The sequence below is a fragment of the Lepidochelys kempii genome, chromosome 1, assembly GCF_965140265.1.
Source record: "Lepidochelys kempii isolate rLepKem1 chromosome 1, rLepKem1.hap2, whole genome shotgun sequence".
NCBI classification, from domain to species: domain Eukaryota; kingdom Metazoa; phylum Chordata; order Testudines; family Cheloniidae; genus Lepidochelys; species Lepidochelys kempii.
Genome location: NC_133256.1, coordinates 282,025,147 through 282,039,605, shown reverse-complemented (window position 1 = coordinate 282,039,605; position 14,459 = coordinate 282,025,147). Strand labels below are relative to the sequence as shown.

Sequence of the window (14,459 nt, the reverse complement as noted above, 5' to 3'; positions counted from 1 at the left end):
CCTAGGCACAGTGCCCGTTGGCCCATTTGATAATATGCCGCGGGCTGGAGGATTTTATGTTTATTTACCTGTTTCCATAAGCTCTGTTTCAGAAAATGTGTTTTTTAAGAAGTAATAGACACAGAACTGAAACTATGTTATGTATGCAATTTGACATTTCCTTGATTGATATGTAAACACTAAAACTCCCAAATAAACTACTTGACCAAAAACAAAACAAAGAACAAAAGAACAGTTGTGTGTGTAAAGTAATGTAAATTATGTCATTTCTTACTTAAAGATAAAATGCATTTTTAAAATGTTATGCACTGATTAAAAAAAGTTGCCACCACTGGGATACTCAGGATCTCTTTTAATGTCAACAACATCAGGTGCCCAGGCACACAGGTGAGTGTTGCCTGCTCTCAAGTAACCCAGGGAAGAAAGGGGTGGGGGTTTACACACACTTACCCAAGGTTCCTTCCCCTGCATTGGGCTCACTGGTGGGACTGGCTGGACTGCAGTGGGGTCAAAAACAGATCCTGGCTCACTCTGCAGCTGGTTCCCCTGGCTGCCTGTCTTCCATACACCTCCTCCTCCCTGTTCACGGCAGGGGCCTGTGACTCGGGCTCTTTGGAGGTATCCACAGTGCTGTAAGGGTGGTAGTGGAGTCTCTGCCAAGTAGGGCATGCATCTTTTGTAAAAGTGGGCAGGTCTGCAGACCGATTGTTGGCCTCCCTAGCCTTCTGGTATGCCTACCAAAGCTCCTTGGCTTTCACGCAGCATTGCTGGTCCTGTTGTAGCCCCTGTCCTGATTCCCCAAGCAATCTGCTCATAGATATCCACCATTCTATGTCTGGAGATCCAATATTTCCTGTCTGCGCATCTGGAGGCAGAGCATGTAGCTGGCATGGTCAGCTTGGCAGTTGCACTCAACAGTGGAGAGCTGCTAGGTGTCCTCTCTAAGCCAGGCAATCTGGAAAAGGAATTTCAAAAATTAACAGGGCTTTAAAGGGAAGGGTGGGCTTCCAGACTCTGTGACCTTTGGCAGCAGAGTTCACAATGGTGACCAGAGCGGTCAGCACTGGGCATTGTGGAACAGCTGCTGGGGGACAATAAAGGTCGACTTAAGTAATGCAATATCTACACTCACACTGCATTGACCTAAGTACATCAACCTTGGCTCTATGTCACATGGGAACATGGCGTTATTAAGTTGGCGTAATGGGGCTCTTATGTTGGTGGGAGCCAAATTTAAGTGTAGAGTCATGACTAGGTCAACGTAAGGTCAACATAAGCTGCCTTGTGTTGACCTAACTTTGTAGTGTAGACCAGACCTAAGTTTTCTACAGCAACACAAGAAAAAAAAAGAAAATGTTGCAATGAGTCATAGAAGGTGATTCATTCTATAACACAACAACTGTCTTTGTTCTACATCTGCAGAAGTGTTAACTGCCCACTTCACTTTGAATGGTCTCTTGCAACAATCTTTTCCTCTTTGTATTTAGCTGACACACTCTGGATATGTCTACTTAGCAACTGACACTTATGGCTGGCCCATGCCATCCAGCTCAGGCTCACAGGGCTCAGGCTGTGGGGATGTTTCATTCTAGGCTCTGGCTGGTGCCCAGGCTCTAGGACCCTGTGAGCGGGAGGGTCCTAGGGCTGTTGCTGCAGCTCGAACCCGGAAGTCTACACAGCAATGAAACAACCCTGTGGCCCGAGCCCTGCAAGACCGAGTCAGTTGGCATGAACCAGATGGAGGCATCTAGTTGCTGTGTAGTCGTACCCTCTGAGTACCTTTCCCTGACCTAACAAATAGCTCTATGCAGGCTCAAAAGCTTGTCTCTTTCACCTGCAGAAGTTGATTCAATAATCATCAATAATCATTTCTTGTCACTCTTCTATGAGTAAGTCAGTTTACATTTCTATACAGCTACCCTAAAGTTCACTGGTAAGTTAAAGACAGGATTTTGGAGTGCTTGACTGGATGACAGAAGGGGAACAAAATATTTGTATTGTATAATTTTACAGAATTTACAGACAATTTTAGTTAAATTCAATTTATAGCTATTCATTTTCTACTTTAATTTGTCTGATGGATACAAATGCCATTGTAATTTAATTCTCTGCATAGCTTCTTCAACTTTACTGTTTTGCAGACTTGGGATGCAGCTTTAGCACGGACTGCCAGGGCATGGGCAAAAAAATGCCTTTTTAAACATAGTCCATATTTAACAAAAAAATTTATGTCCCATCCTCATTATGGGCATGTTGGAGAAAATATCTGGACTGGACATTACGGGATATTTGGTGTCCCTGAAGCCATCAAATTATGGACCGATGAAGTCCGGCACTACAATCTTCAGACTCACAAGTGTACTAAAACATGTGGTCATTATACTCAGGTAACAATTTTCATTGCTAAAACAGTTTACGCAGCTCAAAGCACAATCCCAAGAATTAGAATTGGTGGACACAATAAATAATTACCAGTTAGTGGCAAATAGCTGTTATAATGAGTGACCCATACCCCACTTTCTTTCAATGTTCCATTTAGATACTTGTACAGCCCCCATCATCATACTGTCTGCTAACTCTTAAGATACAGTTTGAAAACGATCACCCTCGGTTGCACAACAACTGTGAAAGACTTCCTAGCTAATACTGTGATTATGTTAACTGTTGTAAACAGAAATTTTCTCTAACTTGGTGTTCAATCTAGCCAAAGCACCTCACTCCTCTTTTCTAAGTTTTTCAATCTTATAAGAAATAAAGAAAATTCTGTAGCGGAAAATGGGGAGTGTGACGGGGCTCCACTCATCACACTGGTGACTCCTGCTGGCTGTCTTTGGGATTAGCTCCGTAGGTCAGTATGCCCACTCCCGGTGGTGCCTTGTCTGCCGTCACTTTTGCTCCTGGACCCACGTCACCCCAAGGACTGCGGCGTCTTCTTCATGAGCATCTGTATCATGCTCTGTGCTCCCCCCTTCCAGGGGTCAGTACTGCAACCCAACTGTTCCAGCACTTCCCCAGTTGCGATGGGGGAGGGTAGGGGGACCTGGACCCACCCATTACTCCGTGTCCCGGCACAGGGACCCTGTAGATGGCAGCCATGTGCTGCATCCCCTCCAGCTCATCAGTACCTTTCCCTGGACCACTTTCCTGCGGCCCCAGGACCCTCTTCGACCTTGCCTCAGGGCCTCAGCCTGCAAATCCCAGCTGCCAGCCAGAAGCTCTCTCTAGCTCTCCTGGTCCCTGCTAGCAGCACTGCTTTGTCTAGGGTGCTAGCTTCTTTCTGCCTGACTAGGAGCCTGATTTTCCCTCCGTGAACTCCAGGCAGCTACTGAATCCACTCTGCCCTGCAGTCTTCTTCTATATGCCTGCCAGGCCCTGATTGGCTGCTTCTTGCAGCCCCTCTCCTATTGGCTGCTTCTCTCTCAGCCTCCCTAGGGCTCTATTAACCCCTTACAGGCCAGTGTGGGGCAGATGCCCCATCACAGGGGGGAAGAAAAGAGATAACTGGTTATTTGACAGAAATATAACTCTGTTTTATTTGTATCAAAAAGGTAAATAAACTTTATGAAAATCTTAAATGATTGTGAATCCACATGAACTTTGAAACAGAATTGTTTTCCAGTATTGCAGATATAGTCACATTTTACCTCTCTGAAGCAGTAGTTAATTTTGTCAGGCTCAAATTGTTAGCTAACAGCCAATAGAAGTGGGTATTTAAAAGAAAGACTTCATCCTTTATTTTTAATTATGAAACACCAGATTGTGAGTTATGCTTATATGTTGATCTTGCATTTTTTCATGTAGTGAAACCTATTAACAGCCACTGGAGTGACTACCAGTTCATCAAGTGGCTTCTGCACTTATGGGACCAAGGCAGCTGTATTGTGAGCTTCCAGAAGCTTTTACAGAGAAGTAAAGGGCCACTCACCTCTTCCCTTCCCTCATGTAGAGTTCTGAGGTTATAAAAGGGGGAGTTAGTCCCAACTGCCTGTTTCTTCTAATTGCCAAGGGTGCCATATCATCTAATTGCCAGATCACACTCAATATCCTCAGTGCTTACTTTGGTTCCATGGTCCTTTTAAGATCCTGCAACAGGTTAATCCAGTCACTTTTGAACTCCAGAGAGCGGGGTAGTTGAAGATTCATTTGGTGATTCATGTATCACTTTTGAAACCCTACACGGAAACCCTTTCCCTCACAGGACCTAGCCACCTCCTCCATCAGTACAGGTACAGGGTCACAAGAATTATTTATTTAATGAGATCCTGGACTCTAAATGTAAACATGTCAGACTCTGGTATCTTGTTGACTGGGAGGGGTGCAGGCCTGAGGAGCACACCTCGGAATGTGCAGAAAATGTACATGCTACCACACTTGTGCGGGTGTTCCACAGGAATCATCCTGAAAAGCCTGGTTTCACATCACCCTGAGAGTGCTCCTTGGGGAGGTGGTGATGTCATCAGAGACCACAGGGCTATTAGGAGCTTGTACGTTCCAGCCTGCCATCCGGTGACCTACTAACAGTTTTCAGAATTGAAGCTGAACTCCAAAAGAGGTTTACAGTCCTGGAATCTAATTGGCAGAACGCTGAGGGACCTGATTGGTTCACAGCTTCTATATAAATCCAGCACAGGAACAGGAAGTTGTCTTTGCAACTAGAATCTCCCTGCTTAGGACTGCTTCCACTGCAATACCTGTTCTTGCTACTTGCCACTGATCTCCTGGTAACCTGACCCTGCCTGCCTCCTGACACCTGACTCTCAGTTTTGCCCTTTAGCTTGCCTTGAACTCTGTCCTTCTAGTATCTGACCTGGCCTGACTCCTGACTCCCAACGCCTGCTCTGACCACTAGATCAAACTGCCCATGCTCTGGTCGTTACAAAGGCCTCAGTTCCCTTGATTGTATATGCCACAAACGGTACTGAAATCTATGGACCTGAGTGGGTTGACGGAGTCTGGTGCTTATGGTCAAGCTTTGCAAAGAGCTGCTCAGTATCATGGCTCCATATCTGGATGGACTTGGAGGTCTGTGTTGGGGTTTCTCAGTGATCTGACTTTCATCCTAACATTCCTGGCCAGACCACAACTTGGGTTTTATCCTAGAACAGCAGGGTCAAGTCCCCCGTCTCCCAGTCAAGTCTTACTCACAGTCCTGGTCTTTCCCCCATAGTTCACTGTCTCAGCTGCTACAGCGTCTGTCTTCTTGCAGCCAGTCTCTCATCCACTATCCCCCTGCACTTGACTGCCAGAGCTTCCTTTTAAGCAGGTCCTCCATAGGAAGCATACCTGGCAGCTGCTGGGGACAGGGCCTTCTTAGTCCAATACTGCTCCACCACTCCTTTTAACCTTAGTGTGGGGGCTGTAAGCCCCATCACAAGGACACAGAGCTTTCTCAGAAGCTGGTCAAGGACTCAAGGTGCATTTCTTTAACTTTGCCTATAAATAGATAGCAGTGTACATATTTATTTAAAAGAAAAAACAGTTACCAAAACACTCCACTTCACAATACTGGAGTTTAGTGACTGATTTAGTGATAGTCTTCGTCTTGGATCAGCGGCGACTGGGGTCGAAGAGCTTGCCGTCCATTCTGTATTAGATGTGAAGTACAGAGGGGAGCTTGTCAGCGATGAGAAGGAGGATGACAGCAATGAAGATAAAGGGGTTGGAGCGATGACATAGCCTTTCTTTACTCCTGTCTTGACTAGGAAGGGGTCCGTTTTGTATCCATTGTTGGTGTGGAGGAGTTGGAAGACGGCAACAAATTTTGGCGGGCATCCAAATCTAAGGAGAATTCTCTACATAGCCTCATGATTGATGGAGTCAAATGCTTTCTTGAAGTCGATGAAAGCCATGTACAGAGGTTGATGTTGCTCACGGCACTTTTCCTGAAGTTGGCAGGCAGTGAAGATTATGTCAGTGGTACCATAAGGTGGCCTGAATCCACATTGTGACCTTGGGAGGATTTCTTCTGCCAAGGGAAGCAGCTGGTTGAGGAGAATTCTGGCAAAAATCTTTCCGGAAATGAACAACACGGCGATTGCTGGATAGTTTGCACAATCTGATTTGTCTCCTTTCTTGAAGATGGTCATGATCATAACATCCCTAAAATCAACTGGGATTTCTTCTGAATTCCAAATCTTGAGGATTAAGATGTGAGGCTGGTGAGCCAGTTCTTCTGCTCCTTCTTCCATCAGGTCCAGATGCCTTATTGTTCTTCATCTGTTTGATGACTTTTTTTTACCTCGACGAATATTGGTGGGGTTCTGAGGTCATCCTTGATTGACTTAATCCCTTAATATCCTATGATGCTTTCGTCAGCATTGGAGTCATGATTCAGGAGGTCTTTGAAGTATTCCTTCCATCATGCATTGATTGATTCATTGTCCTAAGGAGGTTGGCTCCATCCCTGGATCTGAGACGGGGTTAGCCCTTGGGTCCGAAGAGGGCTTTGATGGCATTGAAGAATCCGCTCATTTCATGGGTGTTGATGAGTTGTTGGATCTCCTTCGCATTGTTCTCCCACCACCTGTTCTTCATTTCCTTTGAACCTCAGCTTTCAGTTGATGGTGGATGTATTGCTTCTGGTTGGAATTGATGTAATTCTGCCAAGCACAGAAGGCCTTGTACTTATGTTTGATCAGGTCTTGGATTTCCTGATTGTTCTTGTCAAACCGATCTTGGTGCTTCCTGTTTGAGAAGCCCAGTGTTCCCTCACACACAACATGGACAGCCAATTTGAGCACTTTCCAGTGATCTTTGGGGTTTTCCATCTTGATTTTGATATTCATCAGTTTCTTGGTGAGGCACTGCTGTAAAAGGTCATGGTATAGTTGGGTCCTTAGGACTCTCGACATTGATCTTCTGTCTGGCTGATTTCTTCTGCATTTTTTGTTTCAGTGCGAGTTTGATGGAAATAATGGAGCAGATAAGGTTATGGTCTATCCAACAATTGCTGCACAAGTCAGCACTTTGTTGATGTAAAGTCTTCACAGTTACGAGCACGGACAATGACATAGTCAATCAGATGCCAATACTTAGATCGTGGGTGTTCCCACAAGGTCTTGTACTTGTTATTTTGGCAGAATGTGGTGTTCGTGAAAATTAGGTCATGTTCTGTGCATATGGTCAGAAGAATTCTGTTGGAATTGGTCTTGCCCACTCCTTTATTTCCAATTGTGCCATTCCAAAGGTCCGAGTCACATCCAACTTTTTTGTTAAAATCACCAAGGAGTATGAGCTTGTCCTCTTTGCAGATGGTGGAGAGAATTTGATCAAGGTTGGTTTAGAATCCCTTTTTGATTTCATTGTCAGCATCAAGGTTGGATCGTATGCACTGTTGAGTGTTGCATGCTGGTTCCTGGCAAGTTTAAGGTGGAGGGTCATGAGTAATTCATTGATGCTAACAGTCATTGAACTCCAGAATGCATATAACTGTGCCCTGTGTGCTCAGTAAGAAGAATATCTTCAAAAAATATTTCACATTTCCTCTGAAGCCTACAACCAACTTGACATCACACTCAACACCAAGAAAATGTAAGTACTCGACCAGCAGGCTCCGAATCACAAGGATGCTGCTCCCATAATTCAGATCAATAAAGAGACCCTGGAGAACATGGAGCACTTTTACCTTGGCAGCTATCTGTCGCAGAAAGCTGACATTGACGAGAAAATTTGACACCACCTTCAATGCGCCAATGCAGTTTTCGGACTCTTGAGAAAATGAGTCTTTGAAAATTGTGATCTCAAGAATCAAACCAAGCTTCTCATGTACCAGGCCATTGTTATCCATGCTTTTTTGTACATGATCGAGGTTTTGGCACCGTACAGTAGATACCTCAAAGTTCTTGAACAATACCATCAACAGTGCATCCGCAAGATCTTCTGAATCAAGTGGGATGACCAATGCACCAACATCAGTGTTTTGTCCCAAGCCAAAACCTCCAGCATTGAAGCGGTGATCATCTGCCACCAACTCCATAGGGGTGGTCACATGCTTTGAATGCCAGAGAATCTACTCCCTAAGCAAGTTGTCACAATGGAGCAATGGCCAGCGGATGAGGGGTGGGCAAAAAAAGCACTTCAAAGACACCCTCAAAGTTAACATGAAGAAGTTCAACACTGACATAAACTCGTGGGAAACGCAAGCCCTCAACCGACCAAAATGGAAAAGGACCTTTTAGCAAGGATCCGAGTATTTTGAGATCCAACGGAGACAACAGGAAATGGAGAAATGGGAAAGGAGGAAAGAATGCACCACAGCCTGACTCAACAATCCAGATCTACCCCTTCCATCGGGAAATGTCTGCCCCAACTACGACAAGATCTGTGGATTGGTCTCATTAGCCGTCTGAAGATCCACCAGTAATAAGTAGCTATCATTTTATGGAAGACAATTATCCTTGAATTCCGAGGGATTGACCACTCCACAAACAGTTTCCCCCCTGAAGAGAGGAAATGTAGTACATGTGACAGATGTTAGCCATGTTGCTTTATGCGTTACTGGAAGAGGTTCAAACACTACAGTGATAAGGTTGGTACAAGAAACTATAGAGAATAGAATAGAATACCTAGTTCTGGTACTGGCTACTACCATCAGTGCTGTTTCGTGTGTTGCTGAGCCCTGCCTTGGTGCTACAGACACCAAAGAACTCTCATCCTGGGTCTTCACTGAGCCCTTCTTTGGATGTGAGGAGTAAACAAGCTTCACATTTGAGAGGGTCTCTGTACTTCAGCTTCAAATCCCCCCATCTTGGAGGTGGCAGCTATTCTGTTTTTGGACCCTGAGAAGTGATGAATATTTTTACACTCATCTGAACTTAGGTAGTGACTTTGGCCAATGGGAAAAAACAGTAAGCTGGAACTCTTGGATTCACACTTAGGGGTAAAGACACCAGTTACCCAGCTTATTGGTCTGTAGGGTATATTCCTTGCCCCTGCATCCCCTTCTGCAGGTGAGAATTGCCTGCTATAAAGCAGAGTTGGCTATATGACTTCCTCATCTCGGGATGCATTACCTTGTCATGTCATCTCTCACGGAGCTGATTCAAGACAAAATCACTTTTCTGTGGGTGCCAGAGATAGACCTCTTGATTATTTCCAATCAGAAATATTTCTTCTGCCTATGGTGTCTTCCCATCAATCCCACTGAGCTAAAAGCAGCTCAAAAAACATATATTTTTATATCTTAATCTGTCTATTCCAGTGAATGTACTCTGGTTTGCATAGTAGGAGACCTCTATCAATGAAGCTGTATCCTACACTTTGGCCTTTATACGGCACCAAGAGTTTTCACCAATTGCCAGACTGACATAACTATTTTTTATCAGCTGTCAGGACATCCAAATCTATATCCAGACTTTGGCCCTCAAGAAAGTGTGCAGGTTCTTCTAGTCCTTGGAACTTCACACACACAAATAATGCTTTACTTTGATCCAAAAGCAAAAGGTGGCTAGCCCTGCATATGCCATATTCTATATGGAAAATGTGATCTTATTTGCATCATCATCCTAATTGATATCTAAAAAGGTGTCTGATTTCAGTTGCTTTCAGGTTACTAGCCTCTTTATTTCATCAAGATTCATTCACATCCAGGAAGGTAGGCACCATAACTTGAATGTCCAAAGGTCCTTAAGTTATCCATCTGGAACCAACCTGGGGGACTGGATAGAGTCACTTCTCCCTTTCCCTTCCTTTTTCCCCCCTTCCCGCCTCTTCACTACTCTGCACAGACCTGATTGGCTAGAGGGAGTGCCATTCCAAAACAAGGCCACACAATTAAGTACAGACCACCTGAGAGGGTTTGAGCCAGTGAGGAGATGGCTGGGGAGAGGCAGGACAGGGAACAAGCCTGGAAAGATTTAGAAAGAGAAGAAAGAAAGAAGAAAACATAAGCAGCAACTCTGAGCTAGGGCAGAGACGGAGACACCACCAGAGTGCAGGAATGCAGAGCCTGAACTAGGAGCTGCGTGGAGGAGAGCCAGCTGCTGCACTGTGGCTTGCAAAATAGGACTCTTACAGCTTGAAGCCAACAGGACAGCTGAGACCACACAGCAAGACCCACCTTCACAATGCATGCCAGTATCAAAGTGCACAAACAGGTTTGGGGGGGTTGTATTGGAGCAGAGCAGACAGTCAGTATGTGTCTAGCTGGCAGGGTGTGTGTGCATCTGTGTGCTGTATACTGTATCGGGGGCAAAGGAGTCTGGCTAGCCCCTGCTACAGATCCTGACCTGGGCCTGTTCTTGGCTTTGCCGGGGTTAAGTAAAAGGGCTGTTCTATTGTTAGGTGTGGTACTTGTTCCAGTGGTTAACTCTGACCCCCTCAGAGGGAGGGTTGGTGTTTGTGCAGAGATTTATGGGTGGGACCTGGGGCCCTTCATCCAATCCTGGCATTCCCCTACACAACAAACCTAACCACAAGTTCCCTATACTATTAGGGGGATGAAATCAGGGATCAGTCCATCACAACTCAGAGACTCGCCAGGTCACTCAGACTATGAATCACAATTCTTATGACCTAGCATATATTCAACTACTTGGAGATATCAAAGTGTACTCAACTAGATCTCAGGCAGGTTCAATAGCATTCCCTCACATTGTTGTCATCATAAAAATGTAGAGGGATGTTAAGCAAAATTCTATACATGCATCAGGTAGCTCTTTTTGGCAGCTGAGGCTTCATTTAGGAGAGCGAGAGATGCTGTCACTTCTAGTACACTCTTGACCTGGGATCCAGAGCTGATGCTTGTTTTGGCAGTTCTGCTGTTTTTGTCACCTAGAACTCCTCAACTCACATTCCCGGTGGTTGTACTACTCGCTAAACTCCCATAAGTGGGAATGTGCAAAGGCCATTTGAAGAAGAAATGGTTATTTACCAGTAACAAGTTTTTTCAAGATGAGCTTGTGTACATTTACACATCTCACCCACTTTCCCGGAGTCTTGGATTAAGAATTCCTAAAATTAGTGGAAGGAATTGAGGAGTAGACCACTTTCCCCTTTTTACTGTGGGAACCCTACATAAGGGGAGGGGGAAACAGAGAGTGAGTGACCAACTGACACTGCTGCGTAGAAGATTCTGGAAACTTCTGGTACACGTTCCTTGATCCGACAAGTGCAAATGTACAGAAGCTCATCCTAAAGAACTCCAGTAACTGGTAAGTAATTTTTATTTTTCTGTGTACTGTAACAGGTGGCTGTACAAAGCAAATAAATCGAAGAACTCTTATGAGAACTGAGATTCTCCTGGCTCTTAGAATAGTTCACAGTGAGCACAGTTTAAGCTTTATTTTGTAAAAGAAAAAATTCTTATTTCTTCTAGGTTGTTTGGGATAATTCTCATAAGGTGGGCTGTGCTGTTGTTTTTTGTCGTAAGGCTGCAGGAGTAAGAGATGCAGCACATTTTATATGCAACTATGTACCAAGGTAAGTTATTTTTAAAACATTTTAAAATGAAGAGAGTATTCATAATATTTTATTCCTCTAAAAATAAATTGGAATCCATACACATCAGTAGTTTAGTGTGTGGAATCAGGGAAATGATTCATCACTCAGTTAATTCAGGCATCTAAGGACCCATGAACTCTGATTAATGGTGCCTGGCAGAGGTTGGCTGACCCTCTAAACTGGTCAGAGGACCAGCCTACCTCTGACAGGCTCCACAAGGGAGAATGGGGTAGCTCAGGTTCACCTGGGAGTAGTTAACTGATTGAGTAACAGGAGGTAGTTAATTAGACAGGGAAGCACTTAGGCATGATAAAAGGTTAAGGACCTCAAAGGAGGAACTCCTGAGGAGAAAGGCAGTTTCCAGAGAGAGGATCCCTCCAACAGACTGGTGAGAAACTGCCTGAGAAGCAACACTCCAAAGAGGGAGAAGAAGGGTGAGAGGCTTGGGAAGCCTACAGAGGAGGAGACGTAGCTCAAGAAGTGGCCAGGGACTGAGAAGGATTGGTTGTGGCTGTTCCAAACAGAGAGCCTGAGCTGGAACCCAGTGGAGTGGGTGGGTCTTGGCGTCCCCTACCTACTCCAGCCAAGAACTTTGAAGAAGAAGGCTTTAAACCCAGAAGACTTAGGGCTGTTTAGCCACCACTAGAACCATGGAACTTCCAACTCTCCATTATCTTGAAGGGGACAGAGACTATTAAGAACTTGTGCAGAGGGCTGGAAGATGAACAACTGAGTGTGATGACATAAGGGGGATGGTGTCAGCTGGTGTAGCTTCCCATCTTGCCACAAAGGGGTGCTAAGGGATAAAGGCCCCATATAATACCACCTGTCAGTAGTTTTGATTTTGTGAGCTTTGTTAGTAAATCTTACACCTTCTAACAAAGGAGGGAACTTCTGCACTAGGAGAGGCCTTACATTGTAGACTCTCTATGTGGAGTAATTTCTAAATGCATGAACCAGATAATTGGTTCAAAGGTAGATGGGTGTTTCTGTGCCTGTAGCAAGATGGAGTGGCCTCCTTCTGAGACTGACAGGGAGGAACCACTCTCTGCTTTCTGGTGAGCAGAGCCAGGCTGGGCCCACCCCTCATGCCAGAAGTGGAGGTGTGGAACAGGAAGTATAAGAGGAGGGGCTTCCAGCTCAGTTGAGCCAAAGCAGGAGCTGGACACCTCTGCCTTGCTGCTGGCCACTGCACCAGAGACTGAGCTGTACCAACCCTACCCCTGGAGGAGGGCCCTGAGGGAAGGAACAGACATCTGCTGAGTACCCCAAGGAGCTGCTGGGACTGCTGGCTGCCAGGCACCCTGAGAAGACTGAGAACCCACGAGCAACAGAGCCCTACAGATGGGTAGGAAGTAGCCCAGAGAAACCAGACATTACTCTTGTGTTGCTGAAACCACAGTTTGTGTGTTTCGGTAGGCTTCCCGCTGACTCAGTGGTGGGATTCTGCATCACTGTTAAGGTCCTGGACTAGGATCTGGTGGAGTAGGGTGGACCGCTACCTCCTGCTGCCAACCCCACCCCTAAGATGGCAGCCTACCCACTTTAGGCTGGATGTCCTGCATTTGCTTGATATCTGCCCCAGCCACGGAGCTGGGCCAGAGACCACTACTGCACGGTCATGTCCAGAGAGCTTGAGCCTGACTGTTTGCTGTCTGCTTCAGCCCAGGAGCTGGGTTGAAGACTAATTGCCCTGCCCTGCCCCAGTGGACCAGAGCCCTAGACTCTTTGCTGACACTTAGCCAATGGACACATTTAGCAGGGTATCGGTTACTAGATGGTGTAGTGAGGCGGAGTGGCCTCCCTCAGAGGCCGACAGGCAGGAACCACTTGAAGCTACTGCAGTACCTTAATACACCTTCTGTCTGAGCAATTTAGGCCCATCTGAAATGGATAATGTGTAGCCCAGTCATGTTAACTGTTTTTATATAAACAAAAAACCTAATGTTTTAACTATAGTAGAGAATCGTGTTTTAACCTGGCACAGTGCTTAGGTTAAAATATGGTCTCTTAAAATGGTCATAGTTTTTCTGTGCACAGAGAAAAAACCCTCATGTTGTAACCCAGCAGGTGAGTAGGGCTACAATCTTGTTACACAATCATATTAAGAGAGTTATTTTGGTAATCTAGACAAGCGATTAAGCTATGCTATAGTTTGTGGATCAGTCAATTGGTATTTGTGTTCCATCTTACCTCCTCAAACCACATTATTAAACCTTGAATATTTACTTTCCTAAACCTCATAGGAAACTTGTAAATCTGTTTTTAATCCTTTTGTTATCTGACTGAGAAGATATTAATTTGGGTATAACAGAAAATCCTCAGTTCATTTGCAAACTGTTAGTCAAATCAGTTACCCCAAAACCAAACCTGGATAATGTGCTGTGCTCCAGTCGACTCCTCTGACTTGGCCCACCTCACTGGGCTTTAGAAATAGTCAAGAGCAGAGTCAGGGTACAGCATAAGCAGAATAGGCACATAACATCAGATTTTAAACTGAATAATTTTCTTGGAAATTTCTTGGTAAAATCCTTGGAAACTGAATACTTCCTTTTGACTTCTCTTGGGAACTGTAGTTACCTTCACCTATTTCCCACAAACTCCTAGTTTAACATGTCTTCCCCAAACCTAAAACTTTCTATTACCAACCTGGTTCTCTTATGCTTATAGCATCAATCATCTTTTTGGTATACTCTTCACTTCAGAGTTCATCAGAGCCTAGCAGACTTAAATATTTCTTCTCTCCACCATCTTCTCAGCTACCAATTGGGATTCCTTAGTTTTTTTCCAAAAAGTTATCTACCATGCTTGCAAGAGCTGATGCCTATTGATGAAAATGTTAAGGTCTCACAAACCCAGCTGCCAGTATGCTTGGTAACTACAATATCCTCGTGTAGATAATGGACTATTTTAATTTGATTTTGCACCTGAGATGTTAAGATAAGTGTTAAGCAAAAATGTATGATGGGGTATATTGTGGGATGAAAACCAAAAAGAACTGAAGCTGCTGGGTACCTAGA

At 44.8% G+C, this 14,459-nt stretch overlaps 1 protein-coding gene across 1 annotated transcript in view; it reads left to right on the top strand.

Moving 5' to 3' along the window:
- Positions 1-14,459, top strand: part of LOC140906735 (glioma pathogenesis-related protein 1-like) — a 63,616-nt gene that overhangs the window by 8,877 nt on the left and 40,280 nt on the right. Inside the window, exons 2-3 of the mRNA XM_073331276.1 lie at positions 2,142-2,387; positions 11,315-11,418. Coding sequence (XP_073187377.1) covers positions 2,142-2,387; positions 11,315-11,418 — 350 coding nt within the window. The remainder of the gene's footprint in view (positions 1-2,141; positions 2,388-11,314; positions 11,419-14,459) is intronic.